This window comes from Bacillus rossius, chromosome 12 (genome assembly GCF_032445375.1).
Source record: "Bacillus rossius redtenbacheri isolate Brsri chromosome 12, Brsri_v3, whole genome shotgun sequence".
Classification (NCBI taxonomy): domain Eukaryota; kingdom Metazoa; phylum Arthropoda; class Insecta; order Phasmatodea; family Bacillidae; genus Bacillus; species Bacillus rossius.
This window is the reverse complement of record NC_086339.1, coordinates 11,339,759-11,364,414: the sequence shown is the minus strand read 5'-3', so window position 1 is coordinate 11,364,414 and position 24,656 is coordinate 11,339,759. Positions and strand designations below refer to the sequence as shown.

Sequence of the window (24,656 nt, the reverse complement as noted above, 5' to 3'; positions counted from 1 at the left end):
GTGGAGGGGAGTGGGAGAGACGTCGGCGCGTGGTCGGGCGGGTGTCGCGCCGTGGCGTAACTCCTCCATCCCCTCCACTCCACCTAACACCCGGTGGGGGGAGCAGGCGCGCGAGTATAAGTACCGGCGGGGCCCGGGTACCAGAAAGTCACCCGACGTCCACGAGACCGCGACCACGAGATAGCTGTCCTCGACACGAGCAGCAGAGCAGCAAGACAAGAGAGAACATGAAGACGTCGCTGGCGACCCGGGCTGTGGCGGCGGTGCTGGTGCTAGCGCTTCTGGCGGACCAGCGAGCACACGGCCTGCCCTACAGGTCAGTCCCGGCGACCACCCCGCGTTCTCCACGTCCAGCATATCCAGTGGCGGATCCAGGATTTTGGTTTGGGATGGGGCTTGACCCAGCTGAGGCTAGTCTTTATCAAGGCAAACACTAAAAACAATAGTGGACCCAGATGCTTTTGGAGGGGGCTTGAGCCCCTTAGCCCCCCCCCCCTCTGGATCTGCTACTGAGCATATCTGTGTGCACGCATGCCGTGTGCAGATTTTTTTTTTTTTTTTTAACCTACGTGAGCAGTCCAGTTTTCGATTTTCGTTTTCAAACTGGTAGAAAAGTGAAAAAAAAAAAAAAAAAATTGTTAGAACTCACGTGTTTATTATATTGTTGAAAGCACTCAAGCACTCTTCTTTTCTCCGCCACATAATGTTACGGTTACCGCTTCATATCCCCGTATTTGCCCTGTGCACTGCGCTAGAAGCCCCAGCGAGCGTTTGTATATACCCGTGGCTGTGCAGAGGCTTTTAAAAGGAATACACGGGATTCTTCTTCGCATTTTCGGACAACTGCGGGTCATCTTCGTGGAAGCAGTACCGCGTTCAGACCTTGGAGCTCCGGGTTAACGTTCATGAAACTCGGCAATCAGGCGCGTGGGAGGAAGAAGCGCGTAATGTTCCAAGACGGCCCTTGCGAGTTCATGTTCGGAGTAGGTGAACCCCAGTGCCAGGTGAATATTGACGAAGATGTCCATGAATTGACGAACATCCCTGGATAGTTTGTAACCACGACCACCCAGGACAGCGCCTAGCACCGCTACTGTTCTTCTGCTGCCGACGCACCTGTAATATCAACATTTCTTAAGACAAACTAGCAAGGCCATAGTCGAAATTTAATTTTCTGATTGGCTTGGAATAACTTGTTTCCAGTATTTTATTTTGGTTTTTTGAAGTCTAACAACTCAGCTCTCTATATACAGCATTTGGTAGGAGTAATTTCGTGAATGGATCGGAAGTCACAAGGAACGGAAATGTGTAACCACGGTGCTGCCATCTCGTGCGGATGGCGCGAACCAAAGTTCGCAAAGCCAATGGGAAACTTTAAAGTATTAACTGTTTAATGAATTTTTTTACAAGAAGGGCAGAATTTAAAAAAAAAAATCATTGTCGAAAATCAGGTCCAAATCCGGGGTTAAGGTTTTTTTTTTCAAGGTTTTTTTTTTTTTTTTCGCTTTTATCGGAGCCGTTTCATTACACAGTTTAACATTTCGTTGGTTTGCGTCAAAAAATGTAGTCGAAAACATATTTTGCGCATATTTATAACGCTCGGCATGATTTTAAGGAATTTTTTTGTTGCATTTTGTGTCCTATAGGTTCGTATTATAAGTGTGTTTGCAACACGTGAACACGTGAATTTTCTCGTTACCGAGGTTAGTACAGAAAGACTCTCCCACATTTTTTCCTTGGTTCATATTTTCTGAATGAGGGCCCTTTTTTTTCTCATGGGTTATTCCATAACCCCTCGGTAAGCCCCCTCTACAAAATATTCCAGCCTCATAAATGCACATGGTCCAGGACCCCGAAAAGTCCATGGCCGCCTCAGGCTACCAGTTTTCTTCATTCTACGGGTGAGAATGTTTAACAGGGTACAGTGCCAGGAGTAATATCTTGTACAAAACGTTATATCTGGATACAGGAGTCTATAGACAACGGTAGGAGGCGTTTCCCTTCGCTCATGCATGTAAAAAATGGCTTAAGAGGACAGTACCTGCAATATTATAGTATGTACTAGCGAACCAATGGCTTACTGAACTGATGATCAGAATTTGACATCTCCCGGGGCCTAGAATCGGACCTCTTTTAGTGATTACGGCCACCAAGTACTTCTCTCGCATCGGTAATGAGTAGCCGTAGGGGCTTAAGTAAGATTTTTCCAAAGTATAGTGATAATTATCTATAAAAAAATAAATAAGTAATAACAGTCTGACCATTCACTCAGGATATACCTATTTGATTTGTCAGACTTAGCCCAACAAGTAGATAAACAAGTTGTTTATCATGACAATGCATTTATTTTTAACTTTTTATTAACCTTTATCTCGCCATATCTCCGTTTGTGTGCATGCGTGTTCGTCTGTGTCTTGTACGGGCTGAAACATCGACCCTTAATTGTGCCACCTTTAGCTTTACCGATGCACTTCATGAAGCCTCATTTTTAACTTTCATCTTTATATAACTAATGTAAAGTTTCTTAGGTTATATTTTATATATTTATTTCTCAGCTATTATAAATTTACAAATGTTTACAATCGTCAAAATACCGCATGTAATTTGAAGTGACTAGATGCACTCACATACAAGCTTGCTTCCGTGAGTGCTAAATTGCATGGTTAATTAAACGAATATTGTTAAAAAAGTGTAAAAAAATGGGAAATAAATTATTATATATTATTATTTGGCACCACCTTAAGGCTCAGTTTCATACGTCGATTTCGCTGTTTTATTTTACAACCGAATTTCCCTGCAAATTTATTCTGATAGCGGTCTTGCACTTGAAGTTGGGTCGCGAAATTTTCTCGCCGCATCATTTCTAATCTGCGTTCTATCGGCGCCGTATCTGCGTCCGATGCGTCCAGTACGTCGAGTACTGCCAGGTACCTAGTGGTTGTGGGGAGGGGGGGGGGGCATGTGACGCGCGTCCATCTCGATAGCTATCGAGAGTGACGCTGGCGTCATATAGGCATCGGCGTCGCGTGTTAATCCAACAGCAGTTTCTTTGTATGCGACTGAAAAAGACGCAGCGCCCGAGTACTTTTTTTTTTGCAGCAAGCGTGCGCCGGGCCTGAACGTTATTGCACGAGCTCTACAGGATCGTGAACACTTGCGCGACTTTTTCTCCCCCGCTTGTCAAATGTTTGGGTCGAAAAAAATAAATATGCCAGTGAAAGATACTTTAACGTAAAAAAAAACATAAACATTCAAACATAGCAGCGACAAGGAAGTAAAATAACTAGCATGTCGTGTCAAACCGTGTCTTGACGCTGAAGAACTTTAGGTAATGTCTTCTAATTATTTTTTTTTCATGAAGTAAAATAAAGACTGTGTGTGGAACGATGTGGTACGCGTATCCTGCTCGGAGTAGATGGTCCCGCGGCAATCCTAACATCGTTCAGCTGCCCTGGGCGGGGAAGCCTCCTCTATTTCACAGACGAGAGAGCCACATCCGAAGTTCCCCGAAGTTCATGCTCACTTTTTTTTTTTCGTTCTATCTCATTGTATAAACCGGCGTGGCATTAAATTTTTCGGTCGATTAGGATAGGTTAGCTACATTATAAATACTTTAAAACATTGTGGATGGTTGGTTACATTAGGTAAGTATAGCTACATTTAAAAATACTGTAAAATCATTTTATGGTTGCTTAGCAAATAACTTTTTTAATATGTAGCTATCCGGGGCTAGGGAAACCGTTTACATGATTTCACAGTATCTTTAATGTAGCTATCCTAACCAAATCAACCGTCCACAATGTTTTAAAGTATTTATAATGTAGCTAACCTAACCTAATTGACCATTAGTTATCATGATTTATAATGAACAAAAAAAAACCGAAGATGCACGATCGGGCGTTTGGCTCTCTCGTCTGTGAAAATAAGGCTTTCCCCCCTGGGCGTGGCCTGCAGTCTAGTCTGCGCGCGCAAGGGAGAACAACCCCCCCCCCCCCCCGGGGGGGGACCTTAAGTCTCCCACGCACCATGTTGATTTTTTTTGACGTGAATACGTCTTTAAAATTGCTTCCATAGTGGGAGGCAATTAAAAAAAACGAATGATAACAGAATCGGGTGATTCAGTTTGGTGTTGCAGCTACATTATCTTATCATCTCCATCCAAAATTTAATTACACCACTGGGTAGCTAAAGGATCGAAGAATTCGTCACGCTAAGTGATGGACTGTGACGCGTCGCTCGCGGTGGAGGGTGAAGCGCCGCCATTTTGAGATCAACTTTCCAGTGTTTCGAGTTTTCCATTTAGTGTAACTTTTGACTCGGAGAAGCTACGACGTTAGTTTCAATCGTCAGCTCTCGTCAAAATCCATCGATTGCACATATAAAAGATTAGTGTAAAATATTTACAGTGAATATATATGATGTTTAAATAAAAAAATAGCGTATTATATATTTTGTTTGGAAAATATTACCTGTTACGTACACGTATCCGCGTACAACACACAGCCGTGTTCATGCCACAGTCACACCCCATCTTTTGCATTGCTTTTCTTATTGATTTTCTCCCCTGGATATTCGTTGTGCCACACATATTCTCAACAGCTGCCTTACCTGTACCAGGGGTGACCAGACCGCGGCTCGCGAGACACATGCGGCTCCTTTCGTGGGAATGTGCGGCTCTACAACTCACTGCGCTGCAAAAAAAAAAAACAACCTAAAATAGAGAAAATCATAGTATTTTAAACGTGGAATAGTCTTCCTGCAAACTATGACACAACAAAAACTACACAACAAAAAACTAGCATTTGCTAGTCTAACAATATTTGGCTCTACATATTCATGTGAACAAACATTCTCATCAATGAATTAAGATAAATAAATCAATCAATCAATCAAGAAGGAAATTACCCGACGACAACTTAAAATCATGCCTAAAATTATGGAAAATAAGTAGTTACATGCCAGACACAGCTAAGCTTTCGAAAGCGATACAGGGTTCCAACTAGTAATTAATTTTATAAAACCCAGTTGCTTTTTTTAAATTTTAATAATTAAATAATTAATATATTTTAGGTATTCTTGTTTTATCAGTAGAAATCTACTGATGACTATCAGATTTTTTACATTTGCGTTTTTTCCCCCTAAGTATCCTTTATTTTTTAAGACTTTATGTTTAATTTGTGAATACAATATTTTCTATTTTATCTCGTTTTTTTTATTGTCTTACCATGTACATATATAGGAAATAAATATTGCTGCTCTCTAAACAATTGGAGAATCGGTTTATATATATATATATATATACACACACATATATATGGCTTATCTGACTCGAAAGTCTTTCGACCCCTGACCTAATGTCGTATCAAGTGTGTAAAATGTCACGCAAATGATAATTAACGAATTCTTGCACGCCTTTTTACACCCGTGACATTATAACGAGTGATTATCTGTTAAAAATTTTTTTACAAAAGGGTGAGAGTTATTTTCTACCATGAAATAACACAAATTTTACTCTGCTACCGACTGAACCTTCCTACCCCTCGTGCCTCTAGCTGTGGTCCAGCCACTCAGTGAGAAGAAGCGCAGGAACAGGGCCGCTGAGAGAAATCTCAGATTAATGTATTTAATGTACAACTTGTTAAACCTCACAAATTTAAAAAATAATAATAATGTGCGCTAGTCCTTCCGTACTCGTCAGAGATGTGTAACATCTAACCTCTGACGAGCAAATTCATGTGTTCTCTTGTTGCAAATACACTTATAATACGGAACTCGGACACGTAATTTAACGTATAATTCTTTTTGAAAAATGCCGAGCGGGATAACTATACTGTAAGAAAATTTCTGGACGCGAATCACACGTAGTTTCCGCAACCGCCGCTAGAATTCGTTGCCGGAGCAGCTACGTTCGCCCATTGAATCAATCGATTTGCAGACCGAAATTTTAACCTATTTAACGAAACAGCTCCGATAAAATCGAAAAAAAGACTTAAAAAAAATATATATACTAAACTCCAGCTTTGAACCTTATTTTCGAACAGGAATTGTATTAAATTACTGTCCATCTTGTTAACATTCACTAAACAATCAATAGCCAACTATAAAGTCTCCCTTTGCTTCTATTAACTTTGGTTAGCGCCATCCGCCACAGACGGCAGCAACGTTGTTACACATTTCCGTTACATTCACGAAATATCTCCTACAAGATGCCGTACACCGAGAGCTGTTGATGTTACACATTAAAAAAATATCTAAAGACTGGAAACGTTACCGCGGCCCATATCTGTACAAACGTGATCTGCACGTTTCACACACTTGTAATAATTTCGTTAGCAGCAGTGCGTGATTTCCCGTCCTATCAGGATAATGGTCCTGAAAAAACTCGATAAGGGGTTCCGGAAGATTTTTAGAGTTGGCGCGCGGTTTTTTAAAAGTTGCAGTCTAGTGACAGAAAACACCGCGAGATGGCAGTGAGTGTTCTGCGCCGTGTGTATCAGCAGCTCGTCCTTCGTCGGCGAGAGAGAGAGAGAGAGAGAGAGAGAGAGAGAGAGAGAGAGAGGCCGACACCCGGGCGTCCCTGATCCACTCGCGACGCCGTCGACGGAAGCCACCCCGAACTGAGAACTGAGACCATCAGCGTCGTCGTTCCTCGGCTGGGCTCGTCCGCTCCACGCCCGGCCGACATCCGTCCGCGGGCCAACCAATCACAGCTCTCAATTAAAAAAAAAAAAAAAAAAAAAAACTCCCGCAGTTTCAGAGTTATCGCCATTTTTCATTAACTTTTTAAAAACCCCACTCTGCGCCAAATTATTAGACACTGCGACTACAAATTTCCAAACACTAATATTCTTTTTTTTTTCCCCTTCTTCACAATCCTGAATAACCCTATTATTGAAAAAAATTCAAAATAATTCTAGATAAAAAAATGTCTTGTGTACGTACGTCTTATACAAGATTTGTTTTTCAATCGGGTAACATCTACTATATTCATACAGAAAAAAAATGATTTAAGCAAGATTTAAAAACAGTAGCCACTTATTTTTCCTCCAAAATTTTTGCATGTTTGATTTTATTTTCAATTATCAATAGTAAAGGATTGCGTAGCAAAAAAAAAAAAAATAGTGTAATATGGAAATTTGTAGTCACGGTATCTAATTGAATCTTCAAGCTATCTAAAAATAATTTGACTAGTTTGTATAATCGAAACCAAGTAGTAATATTATGTTTTCGAACAAATTGTTCGTCCATCAACAATGTGAGAAGCTTGAAGCAATTTAGGTAGGCTATTATTTTAATCATTGCCTATTTAATGCATACATTAACCCCTAGGGCATCCTATATTCAATATAAAAGGTAGAGTATAAGTCATTAACTTTAGTAATCAGAAAAGTATTTTGATTTTTAACAACTTTAAACTCATAAATCAACGAACGATGCATATACAGATAAATGTCACAACTGTTCAAAAGTCAAACGTGGTCTAAGTATAATTAAATACTCTTAATATCAGTATTCTACATGCAACATTTGAGTTATTCGTAAAGTAAAACTTGTATGAACCAAATTAAGCCAGCATGCAGAAATACTTCCCGCAAGTCAGCGACGGTTACGTAAGCTAATGAAACACCAAAATCTGCCCAAGTGGGTTAAGCTAAACGATATTCGAGTACCGAAAGCTATTAGTGCGTGCGCTGTTGAGAGTTTTGTAAATGATAGGTTCACTTTAGATAACTTGAATTGCGCAACTCGCATAGAATGGTGATGGAGTCACACATTTTCGCCTGTAAAGGACCATGGATAAAGTAGTTACGTAACTGAAGTCCATGAGGAGATAGCCTTTTTTCCTTCAGTGCGTTGAATCAGTGATTGTCTTCGGCACCACGACCAACATAATTCGATTTCGAACAAGCAATCTTGATTTTTTTTCCCCCACTCTGTACGAAAGTGCTGCTGAGACCGTTACCATCGTATGTGATTTTAACTGGGCTGAGAACGCAACAAATTTACACCAGAAGGGTAATCGAGGAGCGACTGTGAACATTCTGAAAGTAGTTCCAACCGTCGGGCTTAGCTGGCATTCAAACCCGGAACCTGATTTAAAAAAAATTTAAGTCACAGTTCCCTCAGCCAAGAAGAGTTTCATGATAAGAGCTTCCAACGACGTCGTTTTTGCAGTTGCAAGACCTCAAATTTCTCAAAGTCAATTAAGTTAAGCCTATATTGCCCCGCTGCTAAATTTTGGATCCATGATCCTGTCGTATTGTTGCGCGTAGGTTCGTTTTACTCTAAACCAGGATGACCAACCTTTGAACAGTGAAAAATTCGCGCGTAAATTAGTTTCTTGTACTTTTTTTTCTAAAGTGAAACTTATTTACAGAATGTAGGGTAAGGAGAGGCGATGACGTCATCAGAGTGTAACGATTATTATTACTTATGCACTCTTCTGTACGCTTGTGCACTCTTCTGTACACTTGCACAATTTCTGTATCGTACATATTACCTATTCCTCTGTGCTGTTTTCGTTCGCGACGGGAACACAGGCACCATCAACAGGGCGTTGCATCAGCAAAGATTCACAGATCGCATCCACAGCAATGATTAGAAATTATTATTTACCAATATAAATTTTGGAAGGCTACTGCATCATCTCATTTTTATATATATTTTTTTTGTTTTTATTTAGTGGTCGAGAAGTTATTTCGTGTTTGTACACGGCGGTGAGGGGGGTTGACGGATTCCCCTCCCTCGGAATTCTAAAAATAATCTATCATTTCCACCAACAAATGGAAACAAAATTTCGAAAGCAAACAGCGGACAAAGTGGTTTACGATATTGGTGTGGCGTAGCCTCTTACAAGGCTTTACCAGGCTATACCAGGCCGGAGATAGCCAACTGACCACATGATGGTCACCGCTGCTCCAAACATTCCCCCCCCCCTCCCCCATAATTTTCCCTTTTCCGTTTGTTTTCCACCCGACAAACCCCGCACTTGACCGCTCCCACCGCGCGTAGGGCGAACTCCAGTTGCGAAAATAAACACTCATGAACTCCCGTGACATTTTTAGTTTTTTTATCATCTGTCCGCTCGAGAGCGGTCTGTGCTTTGTTAGCGTCCAGCACACGAATCCTCGAGTACTTCCCCGGACGGATACTGTCAACTCCAATTTCAAAACGAATCATCGTTTGAATAATAATAATAAAACATTTTTGCGTTTGCGAGTTTACCTTGAGCTTGAAAAAAATAAAAGCTTTGTTATCTTTCCTATTAAAGGAGGGGGGGGGGGGATACCGTGGGACATTGCTATTTCACTGCGTCATTTCCGAAACAACCCGAGAACAGAAAACATTTCAAACACCGGTTCCGTTGTCATTTTTTTTTTTTTTTAAGAGAGATGCTATTTTCGTGACAAGTGCGCTTGAATGTCATCCTATCTAGTAAAGACTTGGTGTGTGCTAACGACTCGTCCCGGCTTCCCACGGATGCGATCTACTAGCGTGACGTCATTTAGATTTAGATCATTTAGTAAATACTTTTAAGTATCAAGTTATCTTAAGTGCCCGGTGTTTTCAAGAATTACAGACATGGTTGGTTACTATTCGAGGTTTATTTCCGAATTTGAAGCCATTAGTGCTCCGCTTAACAAGCTGCGTAAGAAAAACGTTCCTTTTGTCTGGGGAGATGAGCAAGAAAGCGCGTTATCTAGGCTTAAACAGTGTATGTCTTCACCTCCTGTTCTCATCCTTCCCGATTTTGATATGCGCTTCGCCCATTACTAAAGAATTTCTTTTGCAAACAGTGTTGACAGTTTTTTTTTTAATGAGGCAATATGTGATTCTTCTATTATATTCATTTAAATGAAATGGCGTAGAGGTACATTTTGATATAAATTAGTGCCCAAGGTAACTAACATATTTAATTGGGGGGAAAAAAAAGGAATAAAACTATTTTCGGCGAAAAAAGCTTCGAAAATTATTTTTGAACCAATTTTGAAAGATAGAAATGGTTAGGTCCCGAACGACAAGAGCTACATATTGTGGACTTTTCTGAAGGTATTTTTAACGCCTACAATTCTATAGTTTAACGTATCTTTCCGCGTAGGGAGACCAAAGGTGCACATAAAGTTCTGCCATTCCCGATTACACCCGAACAATTCACCTTCGGCCAACTTCGGGATTTGTTTTATTTTTTTGCGCAGGAAAAAATGAATTCAAATATTAAAAAGTGGTCGGTTAGGTTAGCTACATAAAAACACTATGGACGGTTATTTAGGTTAGTATAGCTACATTAAAATAAACAGAGAAATATAAATATATAAATAAACCCGAGGTTGGCCGAAGGGTGAATTGTTCGGGTGTAATCGGGAATGGCAGAACTTCCCGTCAGCATAAGCCATGCAAGGTCCCTTAAAGTGTTATTTTACGACTCGATCACCAAACATCGAGATGACTCGACTATATTTAAATGCAATATGGACGTTTTACACGAGCAGGGGCAGGTATAACCAGCTGTGCGAGTGTCCTGCCTGAGAACTGCCGAGACGAAACACGGCCACTCTGGCTAGTATCAACTGCTTTAACTAAGCCAAATTTAGATAGCTAATTAATCGATCGAAGATTGTTTTGAGCTAAAAAAAAACCTATTGGAAGCAGGCCATTGGTTGCCTAAAAGTTTGAGACAGGACAGGACAGGACAGGACAGGCATGGAATAGTCCCGGGTTTCGAGGTCTTTTTTTTTCTTCAGAAAAATCTGAAGGAAAAAAAAGTTCTTTAAAACGAATTCTTAAGCCAAACAGAATTTAAATTTTGACGATGTATTTATTTGTTAGTTAAACTTTTAAATTTTTTTTTTTATAAAATTCGACAACAATTAAGTTTACGTTACATACCAAATACCTATGGGTGTTAAATTGAATGACAGACATTTAACACTGCAAACGCACCGCGGCTCATGGAGCCTGGCAGGCAGTAAGATTACGAATGTCGGTTTATATCCGCCCTGCTGGAGTGGCCGCCCCCCCTCCCCCCCCCCCCCCTGCTGATCAACGCGCGGAAGGGGTTCCTGCGCCACATCTCCCTCGACCATCGCGGGCCGGATGTCCGGCGACGCAGGTATCGCAGCGAGACCCCGGCTCTCCCGGGACCGAAACTACTTTCGATACAGCACAAGAACCGGCGAATTTTATATCGATTCCCGGTGCTTTCGGGATTCCACGTCGACAGCATAAAATTCCTTTTTTTTTTTTTTTTTGACGTGACTACTTCTAATAAATCGATGAACGCCGGCTGCACGCACGAAAAAATGTCCCGTCACGCACATTGTCCCGTTACGCTCGTTGTACGCTTGCGCCGCATCTATCTCTCTTCCGCTCGATTGGAACAACCATCGATTTGACTTTTTCGAGGCACATTAAACTTGAAACACTCCCATTCGTTTCCTACTTTGGTTGTCCTGTAAAGTTGGTTTACGGACGATAGTTTAACGTGACAGCGTCATAACAAAACATTGATGAAATGATTGAATACTTTTAAGAATAAAATTTAATCATTTTTATTGAATTATCACTATTTTGTATGGATACAAAGAAGGAGTGAAATGAAATCAACAATTTAATTGATAAATTTACTTTTATTTGTACTCATTAATTCAAATATGTTTATTACTTTAACGAACAGATTATTTTAAACTATAACTTTTATACAAGTTTGCTATTTAACTTCTTCCAATCTGTGTTATTCTGTTAGGGATAGGACGATGATAGGAAAAGTAGGAAACGAATGGGAGTGTTTCAAGTTTAATGTGCCTCGAAAAAAGTCAAATCGACGGTTGTTCCAATCGAGCGGAAGAGAGATAGATGCGGCGCAAGCGTACAATGAGCGTAACGGGACAATGAGTCATCCTTTCTCGTGCGTGCAGCCGGCGTTCATCGATTTATTAGGTGTTGTCACGTCAAAAAACCCACGCAGCTTGTTCTCGGAGTGGTATTTCCGCGTACCTGACGGTTGGGCGTGTGAGTTTGAACCGCGCGGCCGGCGCGAGAAAGTGCCACAATCACGCACGCGGCGCCGTCGCCCGAAAGAAAGCTGACGAAACGACTAGGAAGCGTTGCGTCCCAGCGGCGAGGTCACGTGGCAGCCGCCACAGAGACCACCAGTCACGACGAGATGAGACGAGATGAGATGAGACGAGATGAGACGGCGTAATAGCGCAGCGGCTGCTTGTCGTATCACGTCCAGCATCGCCGCGCGGCGTCTGGGCCGCTGGCCGCCACACACAGCCACACACGCAGGAACTATTTTAAAAAAAATGGGGGGGGGGGGGGTTTAAAGAAAAATATAAAAATTGGTTGTCTGTAAAGTCGGTTTACGGACGATAGTTTAACGTGACAACGTCATAACAAAACATGATGAAATGGTTGCATAGTTTATGAATAAAAATGAATCATTTTTATTTTAATAATAAAAGAATAAATACTTGAAATTATACTAGTAATCAGATTTTTAAAATGCAAGAATAATTAACCTTTATTGCCGAAATTGTTGTTGTAATAAGCAATGAAAACCACATTAACTTTTCACTTCCCTTTATAAACAGTCGAGTGGAAGAGAGATAGATGCGGCGCAAGCGTACAATGAGCGTAACGGGACACAGCATAACGGAACAATGTGTGTAACGGGACACAGCGTAACGGAACAATGTCCGTAACGGGACACTTTTTCGTGCGTGCAGCCGGCGTTCATCGATTTATTATACGTTGTCACGTCAAAAAAATTCCAATTTGAACAGCTGTATTTAAAATAAAACGCATTACTATTGACACTGACCCACTGGCCTACAGTAGCAGTCACACAGTAGCATACTGTCCTCACAGATATACATTTTTTCCCCATAACTTCTGGGGGATGGATATTTCCCCTCTATCATCCCCCCTACCCTCAAGTGACAGCCACTGCTACCAGGGCCGGTGCAAGGTAAATTGGCGCCCTTGGGAAAAAACCTTAATGCCGCCCCCCCCCCCCCCCCCCCCATAACCCGCCGGACACCCCAAAAAAAAATTTCCTTGCCTCAAAATGCATCACGTAAGCCTAAGATTTTGTCAACAATCAAATGTAAGCAGGCTTGTGGTTTTTTTTTTTACTTTTTTACTTATTACAAATTATAAACAGGTCACCGTGGACTTTAAATAATTACTTATATCAATATAAACATTCCAAACTGTTACAAAAACCCATTTTCATCTAGTTTCAATAATCGTTAAACTTATTATATGAGCTGTTATGTGTCGTGCTGCGCCGCCCCCAGCTACTTGGCGCCCTAGGCGGTTGCCTAGTTCGCCTATATGGACGCGCCGGCCCTGGCTGCTACTATTCACTGGCACCGAATCAGAAACCCGAATAATCTGCGTTCATACATCTTCGGCAAGTTTTTTTTACAGTAACATAAGACCTACAAAGTTCATTAAGTATTATAATTAATATATATATTTTTTTAGGATGGTAGGTTTTCGTACGTGATCACCACTACAGTGAAAAATTGTTTAGGTTAGCGACATTTAAAATACTCTTAAATCGTGAAATTGTATAACGAATTCGTGCGAAATGGTTCACAGAGTCTTCAAAATTTCTACCAAAACTGAGATTTTTTTTTTTAAGGGACAAAAGTTAACTGTCAACATTTAGGTTGGAAGTAACATATTTTAACTATTCCGTTAAGTCATGGAGCTGTTATAAACTACGGTTTGGTTATGGACTTTCTGGATGTTCTGTTGCTGGTACTGAAATTCGGTCAGTGTTTTCTTGTACACATGTTTCCATTTCTCTGCTAATTCTTTTCAGTGCAAGTCCAAATTTAGACGAAAAGAGGGGTACATGGTATTTGTTCCCTCTCCTCTAAACAATCAAACCTATCACCAGACATGTATTGGGCGCCAGGACATGAGACCAAAATATTTAAATACGGATTGATTGATTTATTTGTCTTATTTTACATGTGGTAAGTAAAGACGTAGAAATAAATAAAAAAACACTATTATTATATTAGAAAAAACAAATAAGTGATCACTAAAAAATTACTAAACTAAGAAAAGCGAACACTTATACTACGAAAAAAAAAAGAAACCTAATCACGCAATTAAATAATTCAATGTGTGCTTTTAAAAGGTGGTCTGATTTCTTACAGAGAAAAAGTGCACAATATGAATATAAAATTAAAAAAAAAGATAAACAAGGAAAAAATATAATTACAAAAAATAAAACTTGTAAACTAAACTACGCAATATTCTGAAAACTAAAAAAATATATATTATTTGACCATGCATATTAAGCTAGTTATGTCATCACATAAAATGTAAGATAGCTGTAAATCAGGGGCGCAACAACAGGGGGGGGAGGGTATTCCCCCCCCCCCTCTGAAACCTTGAAGTGGGGGCAAACTGGGGCAAAGAAAGTGCTGTGTAATCAATTTTTAGATAGTAAAACTGCTTAAATAGCACCATTTTCCACCTTGAAATACAAATTTTTTTCCCGGGGGAGGACCCCCGGACCCCCCGCTTTATAAAAAGGTATATTGCCTCCTCTTTGGAAATTTAGTTGTTGTGCCCCTGCTGTAGATGATAATGGTGCAAGTGAAGCTAACCCAGGTGGTTGTGTTGGTGTGTCCAGGAGGAAGCGAACGTCCGACCAGCGAATGGCCGAGCTGGAGGCGTACCTGGGCATGTCCAAGCTCAAGGGACAGATGATAACCGTGCCCATCGGCTTCGGGAGAGTCAACCTCGACCAGATGTAAGTATCGATTACAAACATCGACTCTTCGAAACACACAACTATAGCTACAGCTGAAGGGTGCGGGATGGGAAGCCTACAACTCACGTAGTTTCGGTTTCCTACCACGTTCGTGCAACTTCGGATTTCTCTCAAAAATTGAAATTAAAAAAAAAATCGAAGGGTTAGGATAGGTTAATCACAACATGCTTGTTTTCATTGGAAACTTTTGATTTAGCGGCTGAAGTGGCGTTAATACCAAAACGCAAAACTTCGGAAATCTTCGGAAATTCTTGTAGGGAACCTAAACTACGTGAGTTGTAGGCTTCCCGTGAGGGATACGATCCGAAACACGCCATAATGGTTTAATTTTTTTTTTAATGTGCAGGTAACATTTTAGATCTCGGTACACGGAACTTTGTGGGAGTATTTTCGTGAATGAAACAGAACTCGCAAGTTACTTTCGAAGTTCATTTTGTAACCTTTATGTTCAAACCAACATTTGTTCTAGGATAATTCTGAAGGATCAAATCGTACATTTTATCATATTCCATTCAGCCAAAATGTTTTTTTTTCTTTCTAGCTAATGCAGCCAGTATTTTAGTAGGATTTCTAGAATTCTTGATAATAGTATGGCCATGACCTTGACATTGACCCGGCGCAGATAGGTAGGTTATTTGGTGTGCCGCAAGAGAAAATTTACACGAAGATAACATGCATAATATTATGAACTGTCATAAGCTATGCATTAAACAAATTTATTAGCATTTTCCCAACAAACCTGTTCCATTTCTACCCTCTTGGTTTCGATTTTGCTCATAAATAAACTCGACTGAGATTTTTCATCCTTTTAATAAATTGATGTAGGTCTATCAATCTGAAAGTTATCGCGTCCACCTACAAAATTTTGAGTCGAGGATGGTTTTGGGGTCTATGAACCGCACGAAACGATAAATTACGTAGGAATTTTTCCGGAATTCGCGACATGGCAACAGTCTTTTTTTTTTTCCAGAGATCTTCCTAGAAGCATGTTCGTTTTGACCTCGTCTGGTGATGCGTGATTATTTTTATCTTTGGGCTGTCTTGACACTTCCCATCGTGCAGTTTTACGCCCTTGGGGGCAAGTCCAGAGAAACATTAATCTCCAACGTCCCAATTAATTAGCTCTCGCCACTGTAATTGGCATTTGAGACGAGCTCCTTAATTCCCATTTCTAATTTGCCCTCCCCCTCCCCCCCAGAGCGTGTCACCTTCGTGCGCACGTGACTCTTTCTGTCTTCAGCGGCTTGAGTCACCCAAGCCGTGTTCACAAACTACTCTGGAAACCATGGACGCAACAATTTCAACAACGACGTTTCCAAATACTTGCTTACAAACCACGCAAGACGCATAAACGCAACAACTTCCAACTCTTGCGCGTCTGCCTTCCTTATTTTAAGACAAGAGTTGATTAGTTTTAATGATGAACATGAAACATCAAAAAAAAAAAAAGTCCGGAGAAGACAATTTTTATTTTACCGTTTCACAACGTCAAGTTGTAGGTAATAATTAATGTTCGCAGGCTTTCACGGCCATTGTCTGAAGTAGCTTGGCTTCTGGGTTGTAGCCGTGTTCCTTGGCGAATAATTAACCGACGTTTCGGTCGACATTGCAGTCGCCATCATCAGGGAGCAGTTACTTACTTGTTAGAAGTAGCTTGAATTCTGGGTCGTAGCCGTGTCCTTGGAGAATAATTAACCGACGTTTCGGTCGACATTGCAGTCGCCATAATCAGGGAGCAGTTACCTACTTGTACTGCTCCCTGATGATGGCGAATGCAATGTCCACCGAAACGTCGGTGAATTATTCGCCAAGGACACGGCTACAACCCAGAAGCCAAGCTACTGCAAGTTGTAGGTAGTTGAAATCTTGGGACTATTGTGCTTCTTAAACAACCCTGGTTTTATTGAGATACACTGTAATTATTTCTTTGTGAATGGAACAGAAATATTCATGTGAAATATTAGATGATTCTTAACTTGTACATTTACATGAAGAAGAAAAAACTGTGTCACTACAAAATATAGGTAGTTGGCAGTAGTACTGGGCTCGGGTGTTTGTGCCGTGTGTTGTGCCGGTACCTACGAGAGTTAGAGGTATTTATGAATCGTCGTTTCTGCCGGTGGTTCCCCCCCCCCCCTCCCTGGTCGTCGTGGAAACTACCCGTCGCTAAGTGGTTTGTTTGCGGGCGGGGGCGGCGCTAATCACGAGGACCGGGTCATTAGCATTGGTCGCGGTGACCCACCTGTCTTCCACCCGGGTTTGTTAGTGACAGCAGACGCGTGTGATTGCAAAATGTCAAATGCCTCAAAACTCTTTTCTATGAGCAACTAAATCTGTTTTACCAAAGCACGTTTCGTCTTGAGCTCATTTGCAAATTTGGATTATCATTTTGAACTGGGATTCAACAATTTAGTGCTAAAAACACTATTTTTTTTAACCATTTAGGAATGCGTGCTTCGCTTTTAAACTTTATTTTCAGGCGGGTGACAAGGGGCTAACACGCGTGTTTTTCAGAGTACCTTATTATTATTATTATTATTATTATTATTATTATTATTATTATTAGACTTGAAACGCTTGGAACGGATTCTCGGGACTTGCACATATCTTCATTTCTCCACCAAGAAATGTTACTGTTACCGCTCCCTTATGTTCGGTCTCAACGCCATGTTAGTTTTCTCTCTCTCTCTTTTTTTTTAGTCATTAATTTCTTTAAGTGCAATTTCTAAAATTCCAACTCTATTCCTCTTTTGCATTTCGTTGATCTGCCGCAATTTTTTTTAACAGATTAGTCACTTAGTGTTAACATATTAGGTGAAACAAGACATTAACGTCAGCTTTATTATTTTTATTATTGCAATGGTTCCTGTGGATGCAAGGGTGCAGGCAGAGGGGGGTGGGGAGATACACAATTCCCCTGATGAGAGGGGGGCCAGACCCCCCCGGTACGGTCCGGGCCTACCCTGGAGTCCCGCCCCTGCTGAAGCAGCGTGTGAAGCTTGCCGCGGCCGCCGGAGGCCACGCGGCCACGTGACCATGTGACAGGCCCGGCCGCAGATCAGATAAGCCCCTCGGCGGGTCCTCTAGACCGCGCGGGGCGCTGACGCAGACGGTCGCGATGAAGGGTTCCTTCGCCCCGCGTGTCTGGGGACGCTCCAGCAGAGACTCCACGACCGGCCCCGAACCCGTCCTTTCCCAATCTTTCTATCATCCCCTCGTTCGTTTGGTTTTCCAAGTGCCAGGTACGGAAATAAACGAAGAGTTAAAACTGTTGTTATCGTGAATTCAAAAGTGCTGGTCAGTCAATGCGCGTCGATTTAAATTTTGAACTTTCGTAGTTTCGAATCAGAACAATTTTTCAAAATATTTTATTGACTCGTATAGTGACGCAGTTTCACTGAAATTTTATAATTAACAAATGTAAAACTTCTCCGAGTATATTTTTTATAAATTATAAAAGATAAATTAGCAAAACCAGTGTCAAAATTCGTGTTCCAAGATGACTTTTTTTTTTTTTTTTTTTTAATTTTCCAGGGGGGCCCCTTTCTTTAGAGGACTGTTCTGTATCTTTATCCACTACCCCCTTCCTCATCCAGAGCCGCCAGTTAAGCCTCTCATAAGCAAATTGTTTGATATTCAAATGTTAAAAACTTGTTATGGCATAGAAAACTGTTTAAAGCCAGTAGGTCATTTTGCGGTCTATATCTCTACCGTTAAGCATTAATTAATTTGAGTCTTATTCTCCAATGATCCCGTTTTAGACGAGGCATATAGCCAAGTAAAAACGCATAATCCACAACTAACACGACACGACAAATCTGAATAGCCGTCGAACATCGTTCCAGCACGACAGAGAGAACAAACAATTAGTCACATATTGCACAAAATGCGATTAAGTTCATTTCAGATACAAGGAAAAAATCTATAGATTTGTTAATAAGGGACAGAAAATAATTCCGTTGTAAGCTATGCTAAAAATAAAAAATAAAAAGAACGTAATAACAAGTTGAAGTCACACTACAAATTTGTAAGTGTACCCAAACGTAAAACTAATTTTCGTTTTTGAGCATAAATATTAACCAAGTATATATACATATATATGTGGTTATATATTTATTTAAAGTTTAGTTTTGCAAAGATTCCGTTTCGCTTTCCGTCGTGAAATAGAATCTACTTCTTTCTGGCCGCCGCGCCGGGGCGCGTGTTCCGTCGTGATGACGTCACGTTGACCTTGTATTTCATTGGCTGCTGGCATGTCGGGTTCGTCGTGTGGCATTGCGACCCCAGCTGTGGGCTGCCACCCTGTCGACAGCTTCCACGTGGGAACCAACTCGGGGAGAACTTAGGGCGCTATGACGTCTTCTTGGTGCCTTTAGGAAGAGCGACTGCTCTTCAGAGACTTGAAGGATGAAGGGAGGGAGGGCGGAGGAGCACGCCGTGTTTAACCACAGTCGCGTATCGATAATTCAATATCGACACTCGACAGCCGGCACGAGTGCCCCGCGGTCCTTGGAAAAGGTGGGGGGTGAGAGAAATTAGACTAGCCGGCGCGAAGATGAGGGGGTGAGGGAGGGAAGTTGAGCGCGGCGTTCGCCGAGGCGGAGGACTTGATAATCGCGTTAAGGCGGCGAACGCCTGGGAAGGTCGTCTGGGTCGAACACGTCGCCCCCAGGGCGCGACGCGGACTGACAATCGAGACCCGCTCGAGATATCGTTCCGCGCCGAGCGCGCACGAGCCACCGCCTTACCGACGCGACAAATGGATTAACGTTTACCACAGCCCCGTTCAACAATGACGCAGGAACGTAAATGGATCAGAACCCGATCAGCACTCAACACTATACGGAAACGTAACGAAACGCAACAAAAAAAAAAGTTTTTTTTTAAAATGAAATTTGAGATAATAAAACAAAATAAAGTCAGGTGTTATATGAGAATTTAAAACAAACCACGAATTAATGACAACAATGTATATTCTTGCACTTGAAACCATTTTTAACGTATTTAAAACGTACAAAAAAAACTGTGTTAAAAACATTTTTACTCTCTTTTTGACCATGTTAAAAATTTTTAAGATATTAAGTAAACAATTATCTTACGAGTCTTTGGAATACTAAAATGTTCGATCAAACATAACCTACAAAAAACGTTTTTTTTTTCAACATGGCGAAGTTTCTTAACCTACGAGTACGTACGCAGAGCCCGTGTTGCCACGTCGCCGAGAAAGGCGGTGTGGAAGTATCCGCCGCGCGGTCATGGCCTCGTGACGCGGCGCCCACGTGTGCCCGCGATGTGTACTCACGCATTGCACAACCGAAGATGTGGGGCTCCGCGCGACGGGGGGCTATTTTTAGAACCGAACGCCAGCTGCCGCGACGAACAGGCTTGAACCTTGTTGCGTGAGTTGTCTACACTCGAACTTTTCTCCAACTTCCTCGATAAGGCAGTGACTGGCAACGGCTATTTTTAACATCGAATCCGTACAGAAGTTGTCTCCATGGAGACCCATTTCATATTCGGAATGCGCGAACTCGCGAGTTTATTGATTTTTTTATTCGTAAAAAAGTACCATCATGCACTGGAGTGTACACAGAATTTTGTTTGGAGGTTATGAAAAGGGTGGGGAGAGGAGGGGGGAGTGTGGTATATATTTGACTGCTCTTTACTTTCAAATTCTTTACTTTTTGTTGGGTTGGGGGGGGGGGGGGGGTAATAAACACATTTTTTTTAGGATTTGGGAGAGAAAAAAAGGGGGGGGGGGGTAATAAACACATTTTTTTTTAGGATTTGGGAGAGAAAAAAGGGGGGGGGGATATATTTTCCCCAAATCTTCCCCCCTTGTGTATGAACACATGCCCATGAAACAGTTTCACTAAAACCTACACACCATATTATGCATAAAAAATTCAAAATAATAACTTTTGAGGTAAAACTTTCAAAAGCTTCTTATATCAGCTAAATAATTTACGTATCTTTTCAGCATCAGAAATTTATTTTGTACTTTAAATTACTTTTTAAAGCTTAATCTAAAAGAGCTTTTATATTTTACCTGGAAAGCCAAAAATCTATGACAGCTGTGTTCCATTTACTTTCCTAAATATCAAGGGATGGCCATATAGGTAGAATCTGGAGAGATCAAAAGCAACATAGCCATATCAGGCCGCACAAAAAAAAAATGTGATGATTAATAATAATCCCTTCTTCCACCGTCGGCTCAGTGATTCAATCTTCTGGCTTGTTCGATTCCCGGCAGGGTAGAGGATCTTTACAGTGTGGAAATTTTCCACACTGCAGAAGACAATGTTCAACCACTATAGAATTATCTTGCTTGGTTCATCTGTCACTCCATGGTCACCTCCCGGCGATATCTGAGCGCGGCACTATCAGCCTCCGGCTGATCACCCCACATCACCAATAATACAAATACCTTAAGCTTGCATTTATGCTCCTTTAACACATCAATCTCTACAGCATTCCTCTCCTTGGCCCTTATTTACTTTATAAGTACCTAGCATTTCTCTTTGGGCCTCTTCCTTCCAAAAATAAAAAGTGACAATAAATGTGATTCAACATGGTAGAGCTACGTTAAAATGGGATCTTTAGCGGCCCTATATTTTGCAAAGCCATGGGCTATTTTAGTTTTTAGAGCCCCCCCCACCGACACTAGAAAATTGGAAAAATTCACTCTTTCAAACATTCTTAACCCAACCTGAAACTTAAATTTTGATGATAATTTTTTTTTGCTAATTAAGCTTAAGATATTTTGATATTCTCCTGATAGTTTATCCTCAGGTTGGTTTTAATAGGTATTGACCAGTACACTATGTTACAATATATTAAAAATTAAATTTTCCTTTTCCAACTAATGTCTATATTTTTAACAGAACACTAGACAACAATAAATACAAATTAAAAGCATCGATGCGGGCCCTAGGCGATTGCCCTGAACTGGAGCCGCCCCTGAATGAGATAACAGCCTGCGAGCGAGATAATAGGCCTATTTATGTGAGATTGACTTTATATAAACATTTTAGCCAGGTTGCTTTAACCCCATGCCCTTTTTTTCCTGACGGCTCCATAGTAACTTCAGTAGAATTATCATCACGTTTCAGTCTTCAAGACAATATACTAAATGTTGCAATTGAATGACTATTCAGTTTCCTAATCAACATACATCACTTGACTTTGCACTGTGACATAAAAAAAACAAAGCATTATACAACCATGTTTGGAAAACACATTTTTCATTCATTGATATGGCAACAGCCTTACATCATTAGTTGGGATAAAAAAAATTTTTATATGATACTGCTCATTTCCAACTTTTGAGCTGGTTCGCAAACAAACATGCGCTGATCATCCGCTTTACATTTCTTCTATGACAAGCATGCCAACCACATAAAAGCTAACTTAAATATTACGGTTTATTAAATTACGCAATTTTTTGTTGGTCACTGTAGTTTTTAGAACGCTTATGGCTACACGTCTATTTTTTTTTGGGCTTTGCGTCTTGACGACATTGGGGAGGTAACACAAATGAAATACTTGAAGGTTCTGGAGAAGGAACTGGCCGAGGTCTATAGCAATGAAGCATTCCAGGGAACCGCGGAGAACTGAAGTCAGGTTGGCCATACTGGGATCCGAACTCTGATTCTCTGAAATGGGAGCCCAGGGTCCTACCCCTTTGCCGAGCCACCGACTGGACGCGCTTGTCCCCCGCTTGTTGCAGAGGCCGCCGCCGGCGCTCCGCGATACCCCACGGCCTGCGAGAGCTGATGGACTCGAGCCGGCCGCACGACGCCAGCGACGAGACGCTGGGCGACCTGCTGCAGGACGTCGAGAAGTCCAGGCCGTACCAGTGGGACGCGTACTGACGCGCTGGCCCCCAGCCGCTCCTCTGTCCCCCGAGAGTCAGTCCCTAATCTCCCCCTGTCGCAGGTCGCCTGCCAAGCTCTGTGTTCCGTGTGTACCTTCCCCAGTGCTGTCCTTCCATCTCGAACAACGTGCTCGACCTGCAAGTACCCTCGCTTCACGAGAGTGCTCACAGTTTACCATCATCTCATTTTCTGTAGTTTCATTCCAGTTGTTCTTTAAATGTTATTCATTACTTTGTAATGAGGTGATAGTACTTACACAAATGGCACATATTATTTTAAAAAAAAAAATCCTTAAATTATTTTATAGAATTATTTATTTCCTCTCTATGTGAGAAGATATTAATTGCTCTCTGGTTGAATGTCATTATAATGTATTTTATATGTCTTAAATAATTCAGTATTATCATTTTTGAAGTTTCATCAGACAGTAAAAATATATTGCATTACTTCTATCATTCTCCGAGGGATAAAAAAAAGAGCATCGTAGTGTTAATTTTTACCAATAGCAGCATCTATCAAAATTTTTTTTTTTTAATGGATAATACCAGTCAGAATTAAGTTCTGTATTCTGCACAAGTAAGAGGCCAATTTAAATAATTCCAGCAGTACAATACATGTCAACAGTCTGCACTGTATTGATTTTGTACCTTTGAAATGAAAAACACAGTAAAAACAAAATAAATATCTAGCATGATAATGTAAGTAAGCTCTTCACTGTTGTTCCTATTGTAAGATGTGAATTAGATGTGTAAAATCAGTCATCTTAAGATAAAATATTCTTGTATTAGCAATTACTTATAAAACATATTATGAAAATTTGTTTAAAATTAAGAAATGTACTTCTTAGAAAGCTTGTGTTCAAATTATGTTACATGTTTTGGAGAAAACTGCATTTGTACCACTACAAACACAGTATTTTAAGTGTCGCCAGTATTTCAATACAAAAGTTGTGAATTTGCAAAGTATTTTAATTGCAGGGCCGTAGTATGTCAAGCATTTAAATGGTTGAGGTTAAAAATTTTAAAAGGAAAAAAAGACTGAGCTACTAACTAAAAAATAATTATATTGTACTTGTCACAAGTTATGGAAGTATGTATTAAAATGTAAACTATCAGTATTAATTATGTTAATTTATATGTTTTTTACATAATTTAAATGTATGTATTTATTTAAGAACTGTATGTGATTATTTATTGACTATTTAATTTTCTTAGACTTTTATTATAATTTATTATGTATGTATTTATTTTAAATTTTTAAATGTACTATAAAACTAATGTTATATCAATAAATTATAAAACAAAAATTATTTAGTTTACTTTATTTAACACTATTTCTTTAATAACTGTTTATAAAAAAAATCTATGGGATATCCACTATAGATAAAGGCCAAGGGAACCGAAAAATGAAGAAAACCTTACGAGAACATTTCAATTGCCATCAATTCCACACACACACCTCTAAATTATTTGTTTACGGGATCTACTGTTCTTTCTGCAGGCATGTGAAATAATGTTTTTTACATTCACAAAAAATAAATTTTAACAACACCCAAAAATAATGTTAGCTTTAAACATGCTACTTTTAAGTGTATAAAAATATGTTATTGAATGATGACAGATAAAAGTCACAATGTCCAATTAACTAAAGCTATGTATGTCAAAAAGAAAATAATTTAAAATTATATTACAAAGCTTACATCAATGACTAAACAATTTTTAAAAATGGAATTTTCACTAGTCTGAGACTTTACTTAAGAAGAAATTTGTGTACACCATATCTTTGACTGGTTAGGTATGTTAATTATTTAATTAATGGTATGTAATCAATGCAGTTTGTGTAGGTTTCATTTTAACTTTCAATACCCCTGCTATTAACAGTTACAACTGTTATCCTAGCCCTGCTGCAATGTGCCTACCGAAGAAGAAAAAATGAAGCACTATAGTCATAGTGTATAGTGTTTTATCATTCTTGATAAC

At 40.3% G+C, this 24,656-nt stretch overlaps 2 protein-coding genes across 3 annotated transcripts in view; one reads left to right on the top strand and one right to left on the bottom strand.

Annotated features, from left to right (window-relative positions):
• Nucleotides 1-24,656, bottom strand: part of LOC134537519 (transport and Golgi organization protein 2 homolog) — a 127,557-nt gene that overhangs the window by 78,595 nt on the left and 24,306 nt on the right. For both annotated transcript variants that reach the window (XM_063378035.1, XM_063378034.1), the window contains exon 6: nt 4,609-4,691. In XM_063378035.1, the coding sequence (XP_063234105.1) occupies nt 4,609-4,691 (83 nt within the window). The remainder of the gene's footprint in view (nt 1-4,608; nt 4,692-24,656) is intronic.
• Nucleotides 131-23,983, top strand: LOC134537520 (uncharacterized). The gene is made up of 3 exons (XM_063378038.1): nt 131-316; nt 14,660-14,779; nt 22,530-23,983. Exons 1-3 carry the CDS (start codon nt 228-230, stop codon nt 22,672-22,674), a joined length of 354 nt encoding a protein of 117 aa, XP_063234108.1. The 5' UTR covers nt 131-227; the 3' UTR covers nt 22,675-23,983.

What these genes read in the sequence shown, in the direction of transcription:
- LOC134537520 (XM_063378038.1), top strand. Translation starts at nt 228, where the DNA reads ATGAAGACGTCGCTGGCGACCCGGGCTGTGGCGGCGGTGCTGGTGCTA. An exon ending in GCACACGGCCTGCCCTACAG is followed by an intron (nt 317 to 14,659) that starts GTCAGTCCCGGC and finishes TGGTGTGTCCAG; the next exon opens with GAGGAAGCGAACGTCCGACC. An exon ending in AGAGTCAACCTCGACCAGAT is followed by an intron (nt 14,780 to 22,529) that starts GTAAGTATCGAT and finishes CGCTTGTTGCAG; the next exon opens with AGGCCGCCGCCGGCGCTCCG.